At 16.1% G+C, this 17,806-nt stretch overlaps 3 protein-coding genes across 3 annotated transcripts, besides 45 other annotated features; 1 reads left to right on the forward strand and 2 right to left on the reverse strand. All coding sequences in view use genetic code 6, as the record gives it.

Annotated features, from left to right (window-relative positions):
• Positions 1–998: 998 nt before the first annotated feature.
• Positions 999–1,043: a microsatellite.
• Positions 1,044–1,085: 42 nt separating this feature from the next.
• Positions 1,086–1,147: a microsatellite.
• Positions 1,103–1,146: a microsatellite.
• Positions 1,148–1,274: 127 nt separating the features above from the next.
• Positions 1,275–1,371: a microsatellite.
• Positions 1,287–1,326: a microsatellite.
• Positions 1,293–1,327: a microsatellite.
• Positions 1,372–2,003: 632 nt separating the features above from the next.
• Positions 2,004–2,038: a microsatellite.
• An 87-nt stretch (positions 2,039–2,125) lies between these two features.
• Positions 2,126–2,150: a microsatellite.
• A 181-nt stretch (positions 2,151–2,331) lies between these two features.
• Positions 2,332–2,362: a microsatellite.
• Positions 2,363–3,226: 864 nt separating this feature from the next.
• Positions 3,227–5,241, forward strand: IMG5_102240 (hypothetical protein; the record flags this gene model as incomplete). Its single annotated transcript, XM_004035223.1, has 9 exons — positions 3,227–3,276; positions 3,375–3,508; positions 3,696–3,743; positions 3,856–3,941; positions 4,168–4,322; positions 4,392–4,626; positions 4,753–4,864; positions 4,919–5,046; positions 5,101–5,241. The coding sequence occupies 9 exons, from the start codon at positions 3,227–3,229 to the stop codon at positions 5,239–5,241; spliced, it is 1,089 nt and encodes a 362-aa protein (XP_004035271.1).
• Positions 3,284–3,327: a microsatellite.
• Positions 4,343–4,381: a microsatellite.
• Positions 4,701–4,746: a microsatellite.
• Positions 5,241–5,314: a microsatellite.
• A 47-nt stretch (positions 5,315–5,361) lies between these two features.
• On the reverse strand, positions 5,362–8,578 carry IMG5_102250 (hypothetical protein; the record flags this gene model as incomplete). Its single annotated transcript, XM_004035224.1, has 9 exons — positions 8,452–8,578; positions 7,995–8,411; positions 6,496–7,944; positions 6,229–6,455; positions 5,975–6,108; positions 5,859–5,927; positions 5,725–5,815; positions 5,439–5,458; positions 5,362–5,371 (listed from the first exon to the last, which is right to left on the reverse strand). The coding sequence occupies exons 1-9, from the start codon at positions 8,549–8,551 to the stop codon at positions 5,362–5,364; spliced, it is 2,517 nt and encodes an 838-aa protein (XP_004035272.1). The 5' UTR covers positions 8,552–8,578.
• Positions 5,463–5,530: a microsatellite.
• Positions 5,497–5,546: a microsatellite.
• Positions 5,511–5,578: a microsatellite.
• Positions 5,805–5,856: a microsatellite.
• Positions 8,413–8,449: a microsatellite.
• Positions 8,579–8,630: 52 nt separating the features above from the next.
• Positions 8,631–8,701: a microsatellite.
• Positions 8,634–8,701: a microsatellite.
• Positions 8,702–8,842: 141 nt separating this feature from the next.
• Positions 8,843–8,867: a microsatellite.
• Positions 8,868–9,090: 223 nt separating this feature from the next.
• Positions 9,091–9,151: a microsatellite.
• A 383-nt stretch (positions 9,152–9,534) lies between these two features.
• Positions 9,535–9,591: a microsatellite.
• An 8-nt stretch (positions 9,592–9,599) lies between these two features.
• Positions 9,600–9,674: a microsatellite.
• Positions 9,601–9,708: a microsatellite.
• A 163-nt stretch (positions 9,709–9,871) lies between these two features.
• Positions 9,872–9,912: a microsatellite.
• Positions 9,892–9,932: a microsatellite.
• Positions 9,933–10,648: 716 nt separating this feature from the next.
• Positions 10,649–10,714: a microsatellite.
• A 574-nt stretch (positions 10,715–11,288) lies between these two features.
• Positions 11,289–11,339: a microsatellite.
• Positions 11,340–11,592: 253 nt separating this feature from the next.
• IMG5_102260 (leishmanolysin family protein, putative) lies at positions 11,593–14,555 on the reverse strand (the record flags this gene model as incomplete). Its single annotated transcript, XM_004035225.1, has 4 exons — positions 12,496–14,555; positions 12,321–12,390; positions 11,958–12,092; positions 11,593–11,765 (listed from the first exon to the last, which is right to left on the reverse strand). Exons 1-4 carry the CDS (start codon positions 14,542–14,544, stop codon positions 11,593–11,595), a joined length of 2,427 nt encoding a protein of 808 aa, XP_004035273.1. The 5' UTR covers positions 14,545–14,555.
• Positions 14,505–14,565: a microsatellite.
• Positions 14,546–14,590: a microsatellite.
• Positions 14,550–14,607: a microsatellite.
• Positions 14,562–14,621: a microsatellite.
• Positions 14,564–14,631: a microsatellite.
• Positions 14,632–14,905: 274 nt separating this feature from the next.
• Positions 14,906–14,970: a microsatellite.
• Positions 14,942–14,983: a microsatellite.
• A 9-nt stretch (positions 14,984–14,992) lies between these two features.
• Positions 14,993–15,057: a microsatellite.
• Positions 14,993–15,060: a microsatellite.
• Positions 15,061–17,081: 2,021 nt separating this feature from the next.
• Positions 17,082–17,129: a microsatellite.
• A 9-nt stretch (positions 17,130–17,138) lies between these two features.
• Positions 17,139–17,181: a microsatellite.
• Positions 17,143–17,249: a microsatellite.
• Positions 17,181–17,257: a microsatellite.
• Positions 17,183–17,258: a microsatellite.
• Positions 17,188–17,255: a microsatellite.
• Positions 17,213–17,259: a microsatellite.
• Positions 17,260–17,806: the final 547 nt, after the last annotated feature.

The raw sequence follows: 17,806 nt of genomic DNA on the forward strand, positions 1-17,806 counted from the left end.
CATATAGCCGAAAGATACATAAAAGCATATTATTATTAACAAAAAAATCCGTAATAAAATACTGGAAAAGAAGAACCACTAATCAATAAGGAAACACCCGCATAATCCAATCTTAATAATATTTTATAGGCTTTTTTACTCAAAACATAATACAAATGAAAAATCGCTGAAAAACTCAAGCATAAAATTGCACTTATTAAAAATACGAAAATTGGCCATCGGGAAATTTCGCTTTTATTTGAATTATTTTTTAGCATAGAAAAATCTTCTAAATGAAAATCAATCCAATCGAATTAATTCGAGTCTATTTTTTCAATGATTTTTTTCCTTATTTATTCTATTTATTTCATTATTTAATCTTTATATAATTTTAAAAATTATAAATGATGATTAAAGGAAAAATCTTGGTATTTTTATACTAAAATTTCAACATTTTTATATGTTATTTTGTCTTTTAAGATGTTTAATTCTTATTTAAAAGCCTCGTATTTTTATAAAAATTATAATTCTTTATTATATAGGTCTTCCTTTAAATACTCAAATTTTTTGTCTAAAATTATGTTTGTTTCATAGTATATTGGTTAAAGTTTCTCGTTTAAAGATTAAACCAGTTTTTCTTTAATTGTATATATATCTATATTACTAAATGAAAAAATAAAATAAAATAAGAAAAAAAATATAAATATTGCGCCAAAAAGATGAGTCCATATATTTACGCTTTCATTATGAACCATAAATAGGCTTTAAAGAACTTTTTTACTTGAATCAAAATTTATTCTATATCCATATTTTATATGCTTATTATCTTTATTGAATTCGTGAGCTTCGTCAAATGTACCAATTTTATGATTAAGATGCTTTTTAAATGATTTATGAGAATTATTATAAGTAATGTTGCTATGGATTTAATGATTTTTATTATATCTTTAGGATAAATTTTATTATGTTTTTTTGGTCATAATTTTATTCTTTTTATAATATTATATTTAAATAAATATAAATAAATAGATATGTATTAAAAAAATAAATATAAATATATTAAATTATATGTTTATATAATACATATATATATTTTAATATACGCATAAATATATATAAATAAATATATATTATTACATATATTTTTATATATATTTTTAAATATATAAAAATAAATCTATATATATATAATTTTTAATATAAAATTAAATTGTTGTTTACGATTTTAAAGAATACAATATGTAAACATACAATAAATAAATTATTAAATAAAATTAAAAATATATATATATATATATATTTATAAATTTATATTTTTTTATATTTTTTTTTTATTTTTATTTTTATAATGTTATATTTTTAATTTAATTTTTTCTTATATTTTTATATTTTATTTAAATAGAATATATTAATTGTTTTAAAATGAATTAATAATTTATTATTTTTGGATATTTTAAAATTATTTTTAGTTTTGATAATCTTTTTTTTTTTAAATAAAATTAAATTTTATGAAAAAAAAGAATAATAATTTATAAAAAAATTATTCAAAAAAAAAAAAAAAATTATATATAATAATTTAAATATAATTTTTCAAATTTTTTCTTTTTCATACAAACAATCAAAATATACTAAAATAGCATACAAAATTCCTAAAGTTTCATAAATAATTAGAATGATTCCATGTATTCTATTTAAAGAATTTATTCCTCCACATTGATTTCTCTCAATATTAAAAGCATTATAAGATGCAATTAAAGTAAATATAATTTAAAAAAAGCATAAATAATTATGTATTTATTAAATATATTTATCAAAATTAGTAAAGTAATAATTTTAAATAAATTTTATTAGACTTATTGTTATATAAACTAAACAAACGAATTTCGACATATATATTATTTCTTAACACACTATACTTTCATCTTATTGTCTATATAAACTTATATAAGTATATAATATAGTCCAAAAAAAACATATTTAATCATTAGAAAATCCATTTAAGTTTTTTAAAATTTTAATTGCTTATTTTTCATTAATTTTTAATTTTTAATTCATTTTTTTTTGTTTTTTTTTTATATCAATTTTTGAAATTAAATTTTTATAATATTTTTTGTTATTTGGTTTTTTTTGTTTTTTTTTCAAATAATTTTTTTTTTTTTTTTTTTTTTTTTAAGAATATATTTATATAGATGATATTGGATTAAAAGTTATAAAATTCATTTTTTTTAATTTGATTAAGAAAAATGTAATTATCTTATTTTTTAAAATGTTAATTTAAATTTTAAACATAATTGATAATAAAATATTTTATTCGTTAGTTTTTATTATTATATTATATTCTTATTTTATTTTATAATAGTTATATAAGATAATATTATATAAGCAAATTTTATTAAAGGTTAAAAAAAATTTAAAAGATTAATTTTATATTTTTTTTCTTTTAATTTAATTAACTATTATTAACTTAAAATATTAACTAGTTAATATTTTAATTAACTTTATTTTATATGTCCATTAAATATTTTAAAGTCTTATTAAATTTATCGGTAAGGATTCTAGAGTTTTTATTATTTATATATTATATTATTTTCGATTAACTTTACTATTAACTATTTTATATATTATTTTCTAAGCCTCTATCTAATTGCTCCATATTTAATTTTAATTTATTATTAATTATTGTCTTAATTTTTTATTTTTTTTAATATTAAGAGACTTAAATTATAAATAATTCCATATTTTATATCTATTCGATAATTTCACTATTCTTATTTAGTTTCTAAAAGGATTTTTTTAGATTAATTTTTTTTTTTTTGAATAGATTCTTTTATAATAATAGATTAATTTATTTTATCGTTTATTATTTAAATTTAATTATTTATTTTTGGTTAAAAAAAATGAAATTCGGAGGTAATTTTATTTTCGAATAGTGTTTTTGGAATATTTAAAATTGAAGATTTTTAATAGGTTCATCTTAAGACTAAATATTGTTCATAAAAAATATTATTTACCCGCCTCTCCCCCCCCATATTTATATATATATAATTGTATTTTTTTTATATATTTTCATTTATTTATATTATTTTTTTTAAAAAACTAAAAATAAATAAATTAATTATAAATTTATTAATATTGAAAACAAACAAAAAAAATGTCTTAAAATTCGAATAGATCATATTCTTGTTCTGAAAATAAAAATATTTTAAATAAAACTATGCATACATATGGAGAAAATCAAATTTAATAAATGTAAAAGGATATAGATTAATACACAAGAAAATTAGAATTAGAAAAAAAGTAATAAATATATATATATTTATATATATTTATATATATATATATATATATTTTTATTTATTATTATTTTAATATTATATAAAAAGACATTTATTTAGTATAAATCATTTGTTGTTTAATTAATTAAAAGAAAATAATGATATTTAGGAAAAAGTTAAATAATTAAAAAAAGAATATGAAAATTAAAAAAAATAAAAGCCATATACTTAATCTTTAAAAAACAATAGAAAATGTACTTTTTATTTAAATATATATAATTATTATTATTTTTTTTAATTAAAAGGACTAAAAAAGATAAGATGCATTAATAGATAATATATAGTTAGTCAAAAATGAAATAAATAATTTAAGAAAATAAAGATTAAATTTTTTAGATTAAATTAAAGGTTTTGAAAATTAAATTTAAAATTAATAAAAAGAGTCAAATACTATTTTCGAATAAATAGAAAAAAAAACGAAAAATTCATGTATAATATATATACATATATATATATATATAATATTAATATAATCTTTTTTTTATATTTAAATTAAAAAATATTTATATATGTGTTTGTATAAATAGTTTTTTTATTTTAGTATTTATATAGGAATAAATATATGATTTAAAATTAAAAAATGATAAAGAAAAAACATAATTTTAAAAAGAATTTGAAACTTTATAAGTAGATTTTTTATTTTATTTATTTTTTCTTAAAAAAAAAAAAAGTTAAAAATGAATTAAACAAAATTATAAAAAGAGAAATTTAATAAAACTATAATAAATAATTCTGTATAAATAGCATTAATTGAAGAATTTGATAGTGCGGGTGTATTAAAAAGAAGATTATAAAAACTTATTTATGTATTTATAGATTTTTTATAAATATATTATATATAAAATATAAATAGAGAAATAAAGAAAAGGTCAAACTTATAGATGCTTATATAAGTAATATGACAATTATAGATATTGCATTTAATTAAATAAAGGAAATTACAGGAACTACTGATATATAGGAAATACAAAATACTTTTATAAAATCTGAAGAATAAAATTTTGCATTGTAATAATACTAAAATAAATTATATGTATATATATATATATATATATATATATATATATTATTTAAAAGAATTACTTATTTAGATGCACTTAATTAATAAATTGATTTAATACAAGATTAAAATAATGAAATTAATAAAAAAATTTAAAATTAAGAATAAGAAAATGTAGAGAAATAAAGAACTCTTTAATCAACCCCAAATTCTGAGAAAAACAGAAGAAAATTGGAAGGAAAGTTAAAAGAAAAATAATAACTTATACAATAATTTTAATCTATTTTATAGGAAATATAACCTTATTTAAAAGTAAAAATATATACTAAATAATATAAAAAAAAAAATATGAAAATATATGCATATATTAATATATGTAAAAAAAAATATATATATATATATATATATATATATATATATATATATATATATTTACAGTAAATACTTACAAGATTTGCTTAAAGTATTTTTAATAAATTAGATAAAAATAAAATATTTGAGTATTAGAATGGATTAATATTAAATGAGGTAACTCTAGAACATTATTTATGTAAATTAATATTATTTTAATTTTTTTTAACTATAAATAAATAAAAATATAAAGCTGATTTAGAATCTTTTATTATAGAATTATTAATAAAAAAAGCAATCAAAAAAAATATTCCTTCGGCTTTAACAAGTACATTGCTTGTAGAAAATATACCAAATAAAGAATTTAAATAAAAAATAATAGTAAAAAAATAAATAAATTATATTTAATATTTTTTTTTTTTTTTTAAAAAAAAGCAATCTATTTAATATGATAAATATAAAGATAAAACTAATTAAGAATAAGAATTATAAAATTTTATTTTAGATAAAAACGAATTCTATAAAATTGCAGAATTAATGATTGAAAATAAAAAAGAAATAAAAAAAGATAATTGAAAATTGTATAATTATAATATAAAAATTTATATATATATATATAAAAATATATTTATATATATTATATAAAATTAAATTCAATGTATTAATAAAATAATTACATATTTATCTTAATCTTTATCATATTTATCTATAATATTTTATAATTATAAACATTATTTTAATTTTTAAATTTTTATAATTATATAATATATTACTTTATTTTGTTAACATTTTTCTTTAATATATTATTAAATATATTTATTACAATAATTATTATTATATATCATTATATTTATTTATAAATATAATTTATTTTATTTATTTGTTTTTTATAATATATATTTATATAAATATAATACAAAATATACATAATATATAATTAAAAATAATATTAATTATATAATTTTATTTGGTATTTTATGTATAGTTTGTATTTTTTTTATTACATTTATTCAATTAAATCTCAAATCATAATTTGCTTAATTTATTTATGTTTTCTACTTAATTTTTAGCTTAGTTAAATAAATCTGTTTAACTTTAATCTTCTAATGCTATATCTAATACTTCTTCAATAGTTTTTGTAAATTTAAATCTAATTTAAATAATATTTTAAAAATAAATTTAAATAAAAATACTCAATATTTTATTTTATTTCGGCAGAAATCTCTTCTGTATCTTTTTAATTATTATAAGGAAGTATAATTCTATAAAAAATCAAAAAAATAAAAAAAATCAATTTAACAAAAAATACGTTTTAATTCCATATGAATATGCAGCTATACATTTTTCTTTAATTCCTCCAACAGGTAAAACTCTTCCTTTTAACGAAATTTCGCCTGTCATACTAACACTAGATTTAACTTTTCTTCCTGTTAATAAAGAAATCTATAAAAAAAAAATATTAAATATAAATAATACTTTATAAATATATATATACAATTTATATTTATTAAAAAAATAGTATAATTATTATCAATATATTTATTTTTATATAATTTTATTTACTAAAGCCGTCGCAATTGTAATTCCTGCCGAAGGTCCATCTTTAGGAATAGCTGCAGCTGGAAAATGAACATGAATATCTATTTCTTCGAATATATTTTAATTTTAAAAATCATTTTAATTAATTAAAAGATTTTATATTTTCCCTAAATTAGATTTTATCCATCCTAAAGCTGTTTTTACTGATTCTTTCATAACATCACCCAATTATCCTGTTATTTCAATTCTTCCTAAATAAATAAATAAATATATTTTAAAATATATATTTACCTTTTCCTACACTTTTCGAAACTTCTATAATAAGCAATTTACCACCTGCAGCAGTCCAGGCCATTCCAAAAGCAATTCCAGGTTAAAAAATTTTATCTACTAGATCATCTTCTTGATAAATTTCTACTCCTAAAACATTTCTAACATAATCTTAAGTGATTGTGACTTTAGGAAGTTTAGGTATTTCATCTTAATTATTGAATTTTTGTTTATGAATTGAATATTAAACTGCTACACTTCTACAAACCGCGCCTACATTTATCTCCAAGTGTCTAACTCCGGCTTCTCGAGTGTATTTTTTAATAATGAATTCAATTGCGTCATCTTCGAAGGCAATTTATTCTTAAGAAATTCCATTCTCATCTATTTATTTCTTCACCAAATATTTTTTGGCGATTTCTTTCTTTTCCTCTTAAGTATATCCCGGAATCTATATAATCTCCATTCTATCTAATAGCGGCGGCTAAATACTATCTAATTAATTTGCAGTCGCAATAAACATTACATTAGATAAATCAAAAGGAAGTCCTATATAATGATCAACAAAATTCGAGTTTTAATTCGGGTCTAAAACCTCTAATAAAGCTGAAGAAGGGTCACCTCTTGAATCCCGAGTTAATTTATCGATTTCATCTAGTAAAATTACAGGATTATTACTACCTGATCTCTTTATAGCATTTATTATCATCCCTGGAAGCGCTCCTACGTATGTCCTTCTATGACCTCGTATTTCAGATTCATCACGAACCCCTCCTAGGGCTATTCTTTCGAATTTTCTACCTAGGGAGTCTGCAATGGATTTTCCTAAGGAAGTTTTGCCTACACCTGGAGGACCGCATAAGCATATAATGGAACCTCTTTAGTTTCCTTTTAGGAAGCGGACTGCAAGGAATTCAAGGATTCTTTTCTTTACTTTCTCTAAACCTGAATGGTCATTATTTAATATAGTTTCGGCTTGCTTTAGATCTTGTTAATCTCCTGTATGTTCAAGCCAGGGTAGGTCTAGTAATGTTTCTATATAGGTACGGATTACGTAGGATTCCGCGTTTTAAGAATTGCGCATTTGTTTTAGTTTTTTGAATTCTTTTTAGATTGTTTAAAGGATGTTTTCAGGAAGGTTTTTTTGTTTAATTTTTTGGTTTAATTATGAAATTTCATCGGTTTCGTTTGAAGATTCGTCTTAATGAAAACTAGAGTTTAAATTGCTATTTGAAGGGAATAGATTAGAAGGAAATATACCAGAATTTTTATGAGTTATTAAAAATTTTTTATTATCTTTTTCTAATTCGGATTTTACTTTTTATTAAAGCTCACCTGTAATAGAAAATTCACCGTTTTTTTCTTACATTATATTTAAAATTAGTTTGATTCGCTCATTTATATCGTCCGCTTATAAGATTTAAAGTTTAGTTTCAGTACTTATTTCTAATAAACTAGCAATTGTATAAACTATGTTTGATATTTTAATATAATAAAATATATATATTTATATATATTACCTAATTTATTAATTGATTACTCATTTTCTATTTACATTTGTTTTTATGTATCTATTTTATTTGATATGTTTTCTAAATATTTTTTAGCTTGTTTTTTTAATTCTGGTATTTCATAAGATTTTAATTTTTATTCTAATTTAGATAGAATTTCGTCAGATATTAATTCTATTGTAGCTATATAAAAAGGCGTTTATTTTTCAAATGATATTACTTTAAATCTTCCGAAGGCGAATGCACTATAAGTTTTAACTTCTCTATGATTTCTTGTTTGGGTATTTATGTAATATTGTTAGTCTTCAGAAGTTATTTTTAGTATTGTACCATATTTAGAAAAATTTTCTATTGATTCAAGTTTTTTTTAAGATTATTAGGGATCGAAACTACTTAAAACACCAATTAAATTATTGAATTTTTTAGCTATTTTTTTATTATATATTTTTTATATTTATATTTTTACGTTCGTATTAATAAATTTCAGGAATTCTTATGTATATTTATTAATATGGGTATATAACTCTATCTTGAATTGGGAGAATATAAATTGAAAGTTTTTTCATTTATTTTTTTTAATTAATATTTAATATATTTTTATAATTTGTTTCTTTAATTTCTAAATTTATTTTATTATATATTAATTATTAATAATAATAAAAATAATAATATTAATAATAATAGTAATAATAGTAAATATTATAATAATAATAATACTTATAATACATTTTTCTGGAAAAAAATAAAATCAGGAATTTAATAAAATAAAAAATAATAAAACAAAATATGTCCATAATATTATATTATAGATTATAAATTTTATATTACAATAAATAAATAAATAAATAAATCTATTTAAAAAAATAAAAAAAAAATAAAAAATATGAATAAAGCATATAATATATAAACAGATATAATATTATATTAATTAAATTAAACATATAATTTTATTTAGATATAGTAAATTAAAATAATTATTTTGGTATTAATATAAATTAATATATATATATATATATATTATTTTTATATTGTATTTTATATATAAAATTATTATAATTACTATAAAATTAAATTCAAATATATATTATTTATTTATAAAAAAAAAATATATATATAAATATAAATATATATATATGTTTTTTATATATATATATATTTAAATATATTTTTATTTGATTTTAATTTTTTTTATTATATTTAATTCTTTCATAAAATAATTTTTTTTTAAAGTTAAAGTTATTTAAAAATTTTTATAAAAAAATTAGTATTTTTTATACAATTTTATACTAATATAAAAAAAAAAAAAAATTTAAATATATTTTAAGAAATAATATTATATTAATATATACTTTATTTTTTTAATAATATTAAAATAATTTCATATGTATTTTTGAAGAATAAATTTAAATTAAACGACGAATTATTAAAATTTTATATTTTGATAAAGAAAAAAAAAAAAAATATATGAATATATATTTATATAAGTATAAATGTTTATTTTTATTCTTTTAAAAGAATATATAAATTAATTTTTTTTTAGTCAGTCGTATATATTTTAAAAAAATTTATTTTATAATTTATAAAAATATATATATTATATTTTAAATTTATAAAATTTTTATTATTTATATTAAATATATTATTTATATATTTAATTTTTTTTATTTTTTATATTATTAATATTATTTAAAAAAATATTTTTTTTAATTATTTTTATTTTAATTATAATTAATATATAATTTTTTTATATAAATATTAATATATTGTATTTATTTATTTTTAATATCTTATAATATATATTTTGTAATAAATTAAAATTTTTTATATATATATACTTTTTTTTTATAAATATTATTTTAGAATTTTTATTTTTTTAATAATTTTAAATAAATATATTTTTATTTTTAAATTATATTTTTTTTATAAAAATTATCATTATTTTATTATTTACTTTATTTAATTTCTATTTTTTTTTTTTCTAACATTCTTTAATTAGTATTTTTTATATATTAATTGTTAACCAAATTTATATCTTTAATATCATAAAATATAATTATTTTTTTAATTTTTATATTTTTATTATATTAAAATTATTGTTGAAAAATGAAAATTTTTATATTATAATTAAAATTTATTTTATTAAAAATTAAAATAAAATAAATATTGGCTTTTTCTATTAAAAAACAAGAATTTAAAATAAAAATATATATATTTTTATATTTTAATTTCTAAAATTTTATAAATTTTTATTATAAAAATATTTAAATAAAGCCTTTTCTAAATCAAAATTAATTTATATATAAATTTAACTTTTGTAAATATGACCTAATTTAAAAAAATATTTAAAAATAATTTTAAATTATAAATTGTAAAATTTAATGTTATAAAAAATTTTGCATGTTTTTATAAATAGATTAATAGATTACATTAACTATTTTAAATAAATATATTTTGTTTTGTATTTTTATTAAACTAAATAAAATAACTTTAATAAAGCTTTATGAAAATAAAAAAGGTAAAGTCTATTAATAATAAAATATAAGTAATAAATATTTAAATTGAAAAAAAATTAGAAATAATAAATATACATATATATATTATATTTATATATATTTTAATTTTTTTATATATATGATTTATATATATAAATCTAAACATATATATTTTACAATTATTTAATAGTTTTTTTTTATTAATTCAAATTTAATTTTTTTTTTATAATATATTTATATAAATTATATTTTTTTTATATATACTTTAAAACAGAAATATTAAATAATTTTGATTATTATATGTATGTTTTTTATTAGATATTAATTATAAATTTCATTTTATTTTATATTATAGTTTCATATATTATATATATTTATAATTTTTTTTTTTTAATATTTTTCAAATAATTTAAAATATAAAACTAATAAAGTTTACCAATAAATATTAATAATTATTATACTTTTGTATTTAATTTTATATTTTTTATATTTTTTTTAATCTTAATTTAAACAAATATTAAAAAGATAAAAAATTATGTAAAAACTTACATATAATATTTATGACTTATAACATAATTATTAATAATATATCAAATAATGCCTTTAGTTATACATTTCTTTTATATTTTTTTTAAATATATTGCAAACAATTACAAATAAATATATAATATTTCTTGACTAAAAATAACAACATAGCATAAATTATTATGTTTTATATTTTTAAAAGTAAATTTTATAAAAATTTATATTAAATAGAGTTTTTGTATATAAAAGTTTTAGAGTAAAATCATTGTAATTTCAAATATAATGTAATAAAAAAAATAACAAATAAAAAAAATATCTACAAAAATATAAAATATCATTTAATTTTAAAATGTAATAGTTTTATAATTGTTGTTTTTTTATTTAATTTTTAATTTATTTTTATATTTCATTTATTAAGAAAATTATTTATAATATATATTTTTATATCAAATTTTAAATTTTAATGATTTATTATAAAACACTTTTTAATTAATCAATATTTATTTTTAAAAATAATATATATATTTTTTTGAAATTATTATAATTATTTAACTATAATTAATATTTTATTATAAAATTATTTTATATACTCATAGCCATAAAGAAGTAATAATTAAAAATAAAGCTTAGCAACTATAACTATTAATATTTCCATTGTTTTTATTAATTTCTTTTTAAGTTTAACTAATGCCATTATTTGTATCGCTATCTCCATCTTCTGTAATATTATCTATTATATCACCATCACTATTTGTAGTACCATCTTTATTTACATTGCATTTTCCATTTGAATAATAAAATCCATTTATATTATCACAGTCATAACATTGTTAAGAAGAACAACTTTAACATCCTTTTCTACATTTAATACATACATTTTTATTATAATCAGGATAATATGTATCAGGACAATATTTTATACACATCCTTTTATACAATAAATATCCTTAATTACATTATAGGCATTGATTTTTATTATTAGCATAACATTTTAGACATTACGAAGCTTCGCATTAATTATTAAAACAATGACGAGTACCAGCATCAAACTCCCAACCATTCTTAGTGTCACATATTTCACATCTATTTTCTGTATAACACATAAGACAACCTTTTGGGCATTATTTACATATATTGCTTTATACTTCTTATACTGTAGCATTAGGACAAGTTTTATAACATTTATTTTTATAAAAGTAAAAAGTCTCTTATGTACATTTAGTCAATGGAAAACATTAATTTTTTTCAATATCCTAATACTAATTGTTAGAACATTAAAAAACACATTTTCCATCTTATAAGAATAATTCATTTTTACAAGAAAGACAAGTTTTTAAATCACTTGAGCATTATTAACATTATTAAGGACATTTAGCACATTAATCACCCTTTTTAAAATATTATGAATATTCATCACACACTGCACATGCAGTTTAGGATTAACATTATTTACATCCTATAATTTAACAAGTTTAACATGTTTTATTTTCTACATTAGCGAATGTTCCTTCTGGGCATTAATTTGCAAGAACACATTTACTAGTTTTTAAATTAAGGAAGAACTATTCTTTACATTTAGTACATTCTTCATGAGCATCAGAATTACATTTCTCACATTCTTACTCACATCCTTAACTGACTGATTTTTCGCATGTTTTTTAATCTATTAATTAGAAGTTATTACTACATTATTTTACACATTTTCCTTCTTCTAAATATGTCAAAAAACCGCATTCTAAACAATCATTCATTGTAGGACCAGAACATTTTATACACGATATATCGCATTATAAACATATTTTATTTTCATTATCTTAGTAGTAACCATTAGGACATGATTCTCTACATACTTTGTCAGGATTTGCAAATTTATCTTAAGGACATTATTAAACGCATTTTTAAAAACCATCATATAAAAAAAAATCATTGCACCATCTTTATTCACTATCACAATCAAATCCCGTCCATCCAAAATGGCATTTACATTATCCATTTATACAAATACCCTTTCGAGAACAATATTTAGGGCATTCAGGAGTATAACTGCAAAATTCTCTTAAATTATCAGGACAAGTAATGTAACCAAATTCTGGTTACCCTTTAATGACTTAAATTTTTTTTCCTTCATCTTATTTTTTACAGACTAATTTTTAAAATTTATTGTTAGGAAAATCTATAGTAATCTAAGTAAAATCAGGAGAACATATAACGCGATGACAACGAACATTTTTATTGTAAGTAACACCTTATCCAACATTAGCAGTAGATTGAAAGCATCTAGAATTAGCCCCATAATATTCCAATTTATACTCATCATAAATTGTTTTCTTTGAATAATCTTCGCAAAAAACTGAATTGTTAATTTTTTTGCAATTATCCATGAACCTATTTTCAACAATTTCCCCATAACCTTCATTATTTGAAGAGCATTATTCAGGTGTATATTCTATTTTTATAAACTCATGATAATAAGTATCAGATTAGCAAGCTCTAAGAACAAAATCACATCCCTTATTTTTTCCCCATTATATATTATTAATCATACTTTCATCTATTTCAGCATAATAGCCAGTATCTTTTAATAAAGCAATAGTAAAAATAGACAATAAAGATTTCCTATCAGAAGAGTCGGCAGTCATTAATTCATCAAAGAGGATTGTTTTTTCCCAATGAGAACTATCAGAATTAATATCGCCATCGTTCTCTAATTACATTCCTTATAAAGTAGGGCATCCAAAATATTTTCTAGCAGTAGCAAGTATATTTGGAGTAGATATGATAACAGTTTATTTTCCCCTTATAGAAACTGTTCTTACATAATTATTTATTTCATCATCATAAAAATTTTGGGTTAAAGGATTTATCCAATATCTATATAAGCCTCTTGAAAATCCTAGAATATGCAAAAATTCATGCAATATATTATTAAAATCACTTTTGAATACAGATTAAGTATGATCTAAATCTAACTTTGATAAATTTATATTAATCATACCATAAGTAACTCTTTTTAAATTAGGATCTATTAAACAATGAATAGCATTAGCTAAAGAAAAAGATAATGGACCATTATAATAGGAAACCCAAATAACGAGATCAGAATTATTCTCACCATCTCTTCTATATTTTTTAGGAATGTTTATATTATTACATTTTATAGTATTGTATACAATAGTCTTTTAAGCAGGAATTACTTTTAATAGTTTTTACAAATAATCCTAAACCTATTATAATAATCCTTTTAATTAATCTTTTTAATATTGAGTTATCTTATCATTCACTATGTTAAATAAACTATAATCCATAGTAATTCTTATAGGTTATGGTTACTAAAGCAAATCAATCTGCAAATTTTTCGTTTCTGGGTTTTATAGAACTTCTTCTTTTAAAATTCTTCTAGCTTATTCTGTTTGATGATTAACTTCTGAGAAATTAAATTCTGTATCATGATTACATATATGATTATTATAAACTCCTAATATAGCTTAGGAAAGTAACGCTATTATTAAAAATATATTGTTAAGATTTATTAAAAATTTCATTTTATATATTTTTAAAAATTTTTTATTTATAAAAATATTATTTATTATTTTTTACTTATAAAATAAAATTATATTATATAATTTTTATTTTATCTATTTAAATTATCATGAAATATTTTATTATCATAATTTTAATTTATATATATAAAATTACGAGAAATAATATGTAATGTATAATCATTTAATAAATGAAGAAATTATTATAATTTAATAAAAAATAACTATTTATAATTTAAAATATTATTTTTATATAGATTATATTTTATTTATAATAAACATATTAAATAAAAAATAAATATAAATAAATAACATTAAAATAAATACGAATAAATTAGTAAATATTATGTAACAAATAAGAAAATTTATAATATAAAAAGAAAATAATAAATATAAGTTTTATATATAATAAATAATATAATATATATATATATATATATATTTTCTATTTTAATAATATTAATTTATTTTAAAATAAATAATAATATTAATTTATTTTTAAAAATAAATATTAATATTTGATTTAATTAAAGATAAATTTTATTAGCATATTGAAATAAATATCTATATCAAAATAAAAAATGTATTTTTATAAATATTAAAATCTTCTTAATAATATTTTATTTTGTTTTTTTTAAATCCATAATATTTTAAGTTAATTAATTTTTTTTTATTAATATTTAAAAATAAATTATAGAAAATTTAACATTTATAGATTTTCATCATTAAATAAATCATTTAAAAATAATAAAAAAGAAATATAAACACTTGAAAAATAACCTTAAATATCATATTTTATGAATATTAAATATTATATTTTTACATTATAATCTTCTAAATAGAAAAATAAAAACTAATTCCTAAAATATAAATTCTGATAATAATTCCATGAAAACCGAATCTATACTTTAAAATAATTTCTATATTATATAAAATAAAAAAATAAAAAATAATTAAAAAGATAACACTTATTTTAAATAAAGGATGAAATAATAACTTATTTTTCCCTAATATTAGTTATAACATTCAAATTATTTATAATATTTTTAAATTAACAAACATTATAATCCCATATTGGTTTTTTTTATAAATTCCCGTTGATTTTCTTACACTTATTTATACTAATATTGAACATATGCGTTAATAAATACAAAAAAATAATCTATATAATTTCCTAAATATTAAAAATATTATGTATAATCGCCTTTATAGAATTCCGTATTTTTAAATTTTTATCAGAAACGGACTTTTTATATATATTTATTTACTGTTTTTTCTATTCTAAATTAATAAATAAGTTAACAAAAACTTCTTAAAATAAAATGTTTTGAGTAATTTGTATATATATATTTTTTTCGTTTATATTATAATTCCTTTTATTTTTAAAAAAAAAAAAGCTTAAAAATATTTCCAATTTTTTATATATAATACCATAAACTACTATTTGAGAATATATTAAACAAAAAAATTAATGAAAATATAAAAAAATGAAAATTAATTCAAAAAATTATAGTCTTCTTTTAAAACTAAAAAAAAAAAAAAACTATTTAAATTCTCCACAATTTTGTGGCAATAATAATAATTATTTCATAAGCCAAAATAAAAAAAACTCAAAAAAATACTAATTTAATAAAATTTAAATGAATATATGGAAAACAAGAACCGAAATCTATAAAAAACTTCGAAATTTTCCAATAATTATCATCTCGAAGACTTACCAACCTAGTCTTGAGTCCCAGAGACTTCTCAGATTAAAACTATACTAAGGACATTGATATAAAAGAAGATAATTTATAAATCAAGCTATTAACATATCTAAAGCAAACTCCTAGGTACCTGAAGATGAGGAAATAGAGGTAAAAATAATTCTAAAAATTAGACCTATTTAATTGAATTACAATACAAACTAAAAATCCAAAATATACTAATAATGAAAATTGATTAATCAATAATTTTATTAAATAAATAATAATAATCAATAATATACACAAATTCTGATATATTTGATTTATTTAATTGATATATAGAAAATTTTCCTTGAAAACATTTTAAATTTATACAATATATATATTCATTGAAAGATTCGGTTCTGAATTTAAATTATATTGTAACTTAATATGAAAAACCTTAAAATGTTTCCTAATTTCTTGAAATAAATTTATAGAAATTGTTTAGAAAATCAAACAATTATAGTTTTTTGTGTTAAATAGAAATAAAATGGAGCATATAAAAAAATAAAAATATTAAATAATTAGAATTATAATCTGATAATATAGCCATTATTTTAATAAATGTTGAATATGAGAAGAAATTCAAATTAATATGATGTAATAATAAATATTTATATAAATAAAAAAATTAGATTAGTGAAGTTTGTTAAAAAAAAAAAAAGAAACTAATAAGAAAATAAAAAACTCTAAATTTTCATTAAGTTAACAAAAATTGTAGTATAATATTATATATATTTTTTAGAAAATATAAATTATGGTATATTCAAGTGTAATAATAATATTATATAAAAAATATTACTAAAGGAGGAGAAAAAAATATATCTTTATAAAAAGAAAATTCTTTTTAATAAAAAAAATGAAAAATGGAAAAATAAATAAAAAATAATTATAAAAATAAATAAAAAATAAAAATATTTATATAAATATTAATATAAATATAAATATATATAATATATATAATATATATATATATAATATTATATATATTTTCTAGAATTTTTTTTTTCAAAATAGTTCTAAAAAGCTATTATAAAAAACACAAAACTATGAATAAAATAATTTATTTTATATGCATTATGATGATGCAAAAAAATATAAGATTTAATTATTTTCTTCGTTTTTTAATTTTAAAAATTATATAAAATTTTGTTCGTTTTTCCACAATTTTAATATATTTATTTATTTTTAAAAATAATAAGAATCCTGAATTATAAAATAATAAAAAGAACTTTTTTATTAAGAATTTTTTTCTATTTCAACTTATAAATGATATTAGGAAAAAAATTAATTCAAAGAAAAAAAACAATCATATATATGTCCAAAATCTCCTATAAAAATATAAACTAAATTAAATTTTAAGAACAAAATTTGAATTTCTTTATTTTCAATATTTTTTTATTAATAAACAAAAAAAGTTCCTTTATTAATATTCTATTTGTTTTTCTCAAACTTTTTATTTATTTTTTCTATTTAATATTATACTTCGACTATATCTATGTCTTGGTTTTATTGTATATTTTCATATAAATATATAT

Source organism: Ichthyophthirius multifiliis (genome assembly GCF_000220395.1).
Source record: "Ichthyophthirius multifiliis unplaced genomic scaffold scaff_1120509250853, whole genome shotgun sequence".
Lineage (NCBI taxonomy): Eukaryota > Ciliophora > Oligohymenophorea > Hymenostomatida > Ichthyophthirius > Ichthyophthirius multifiliis.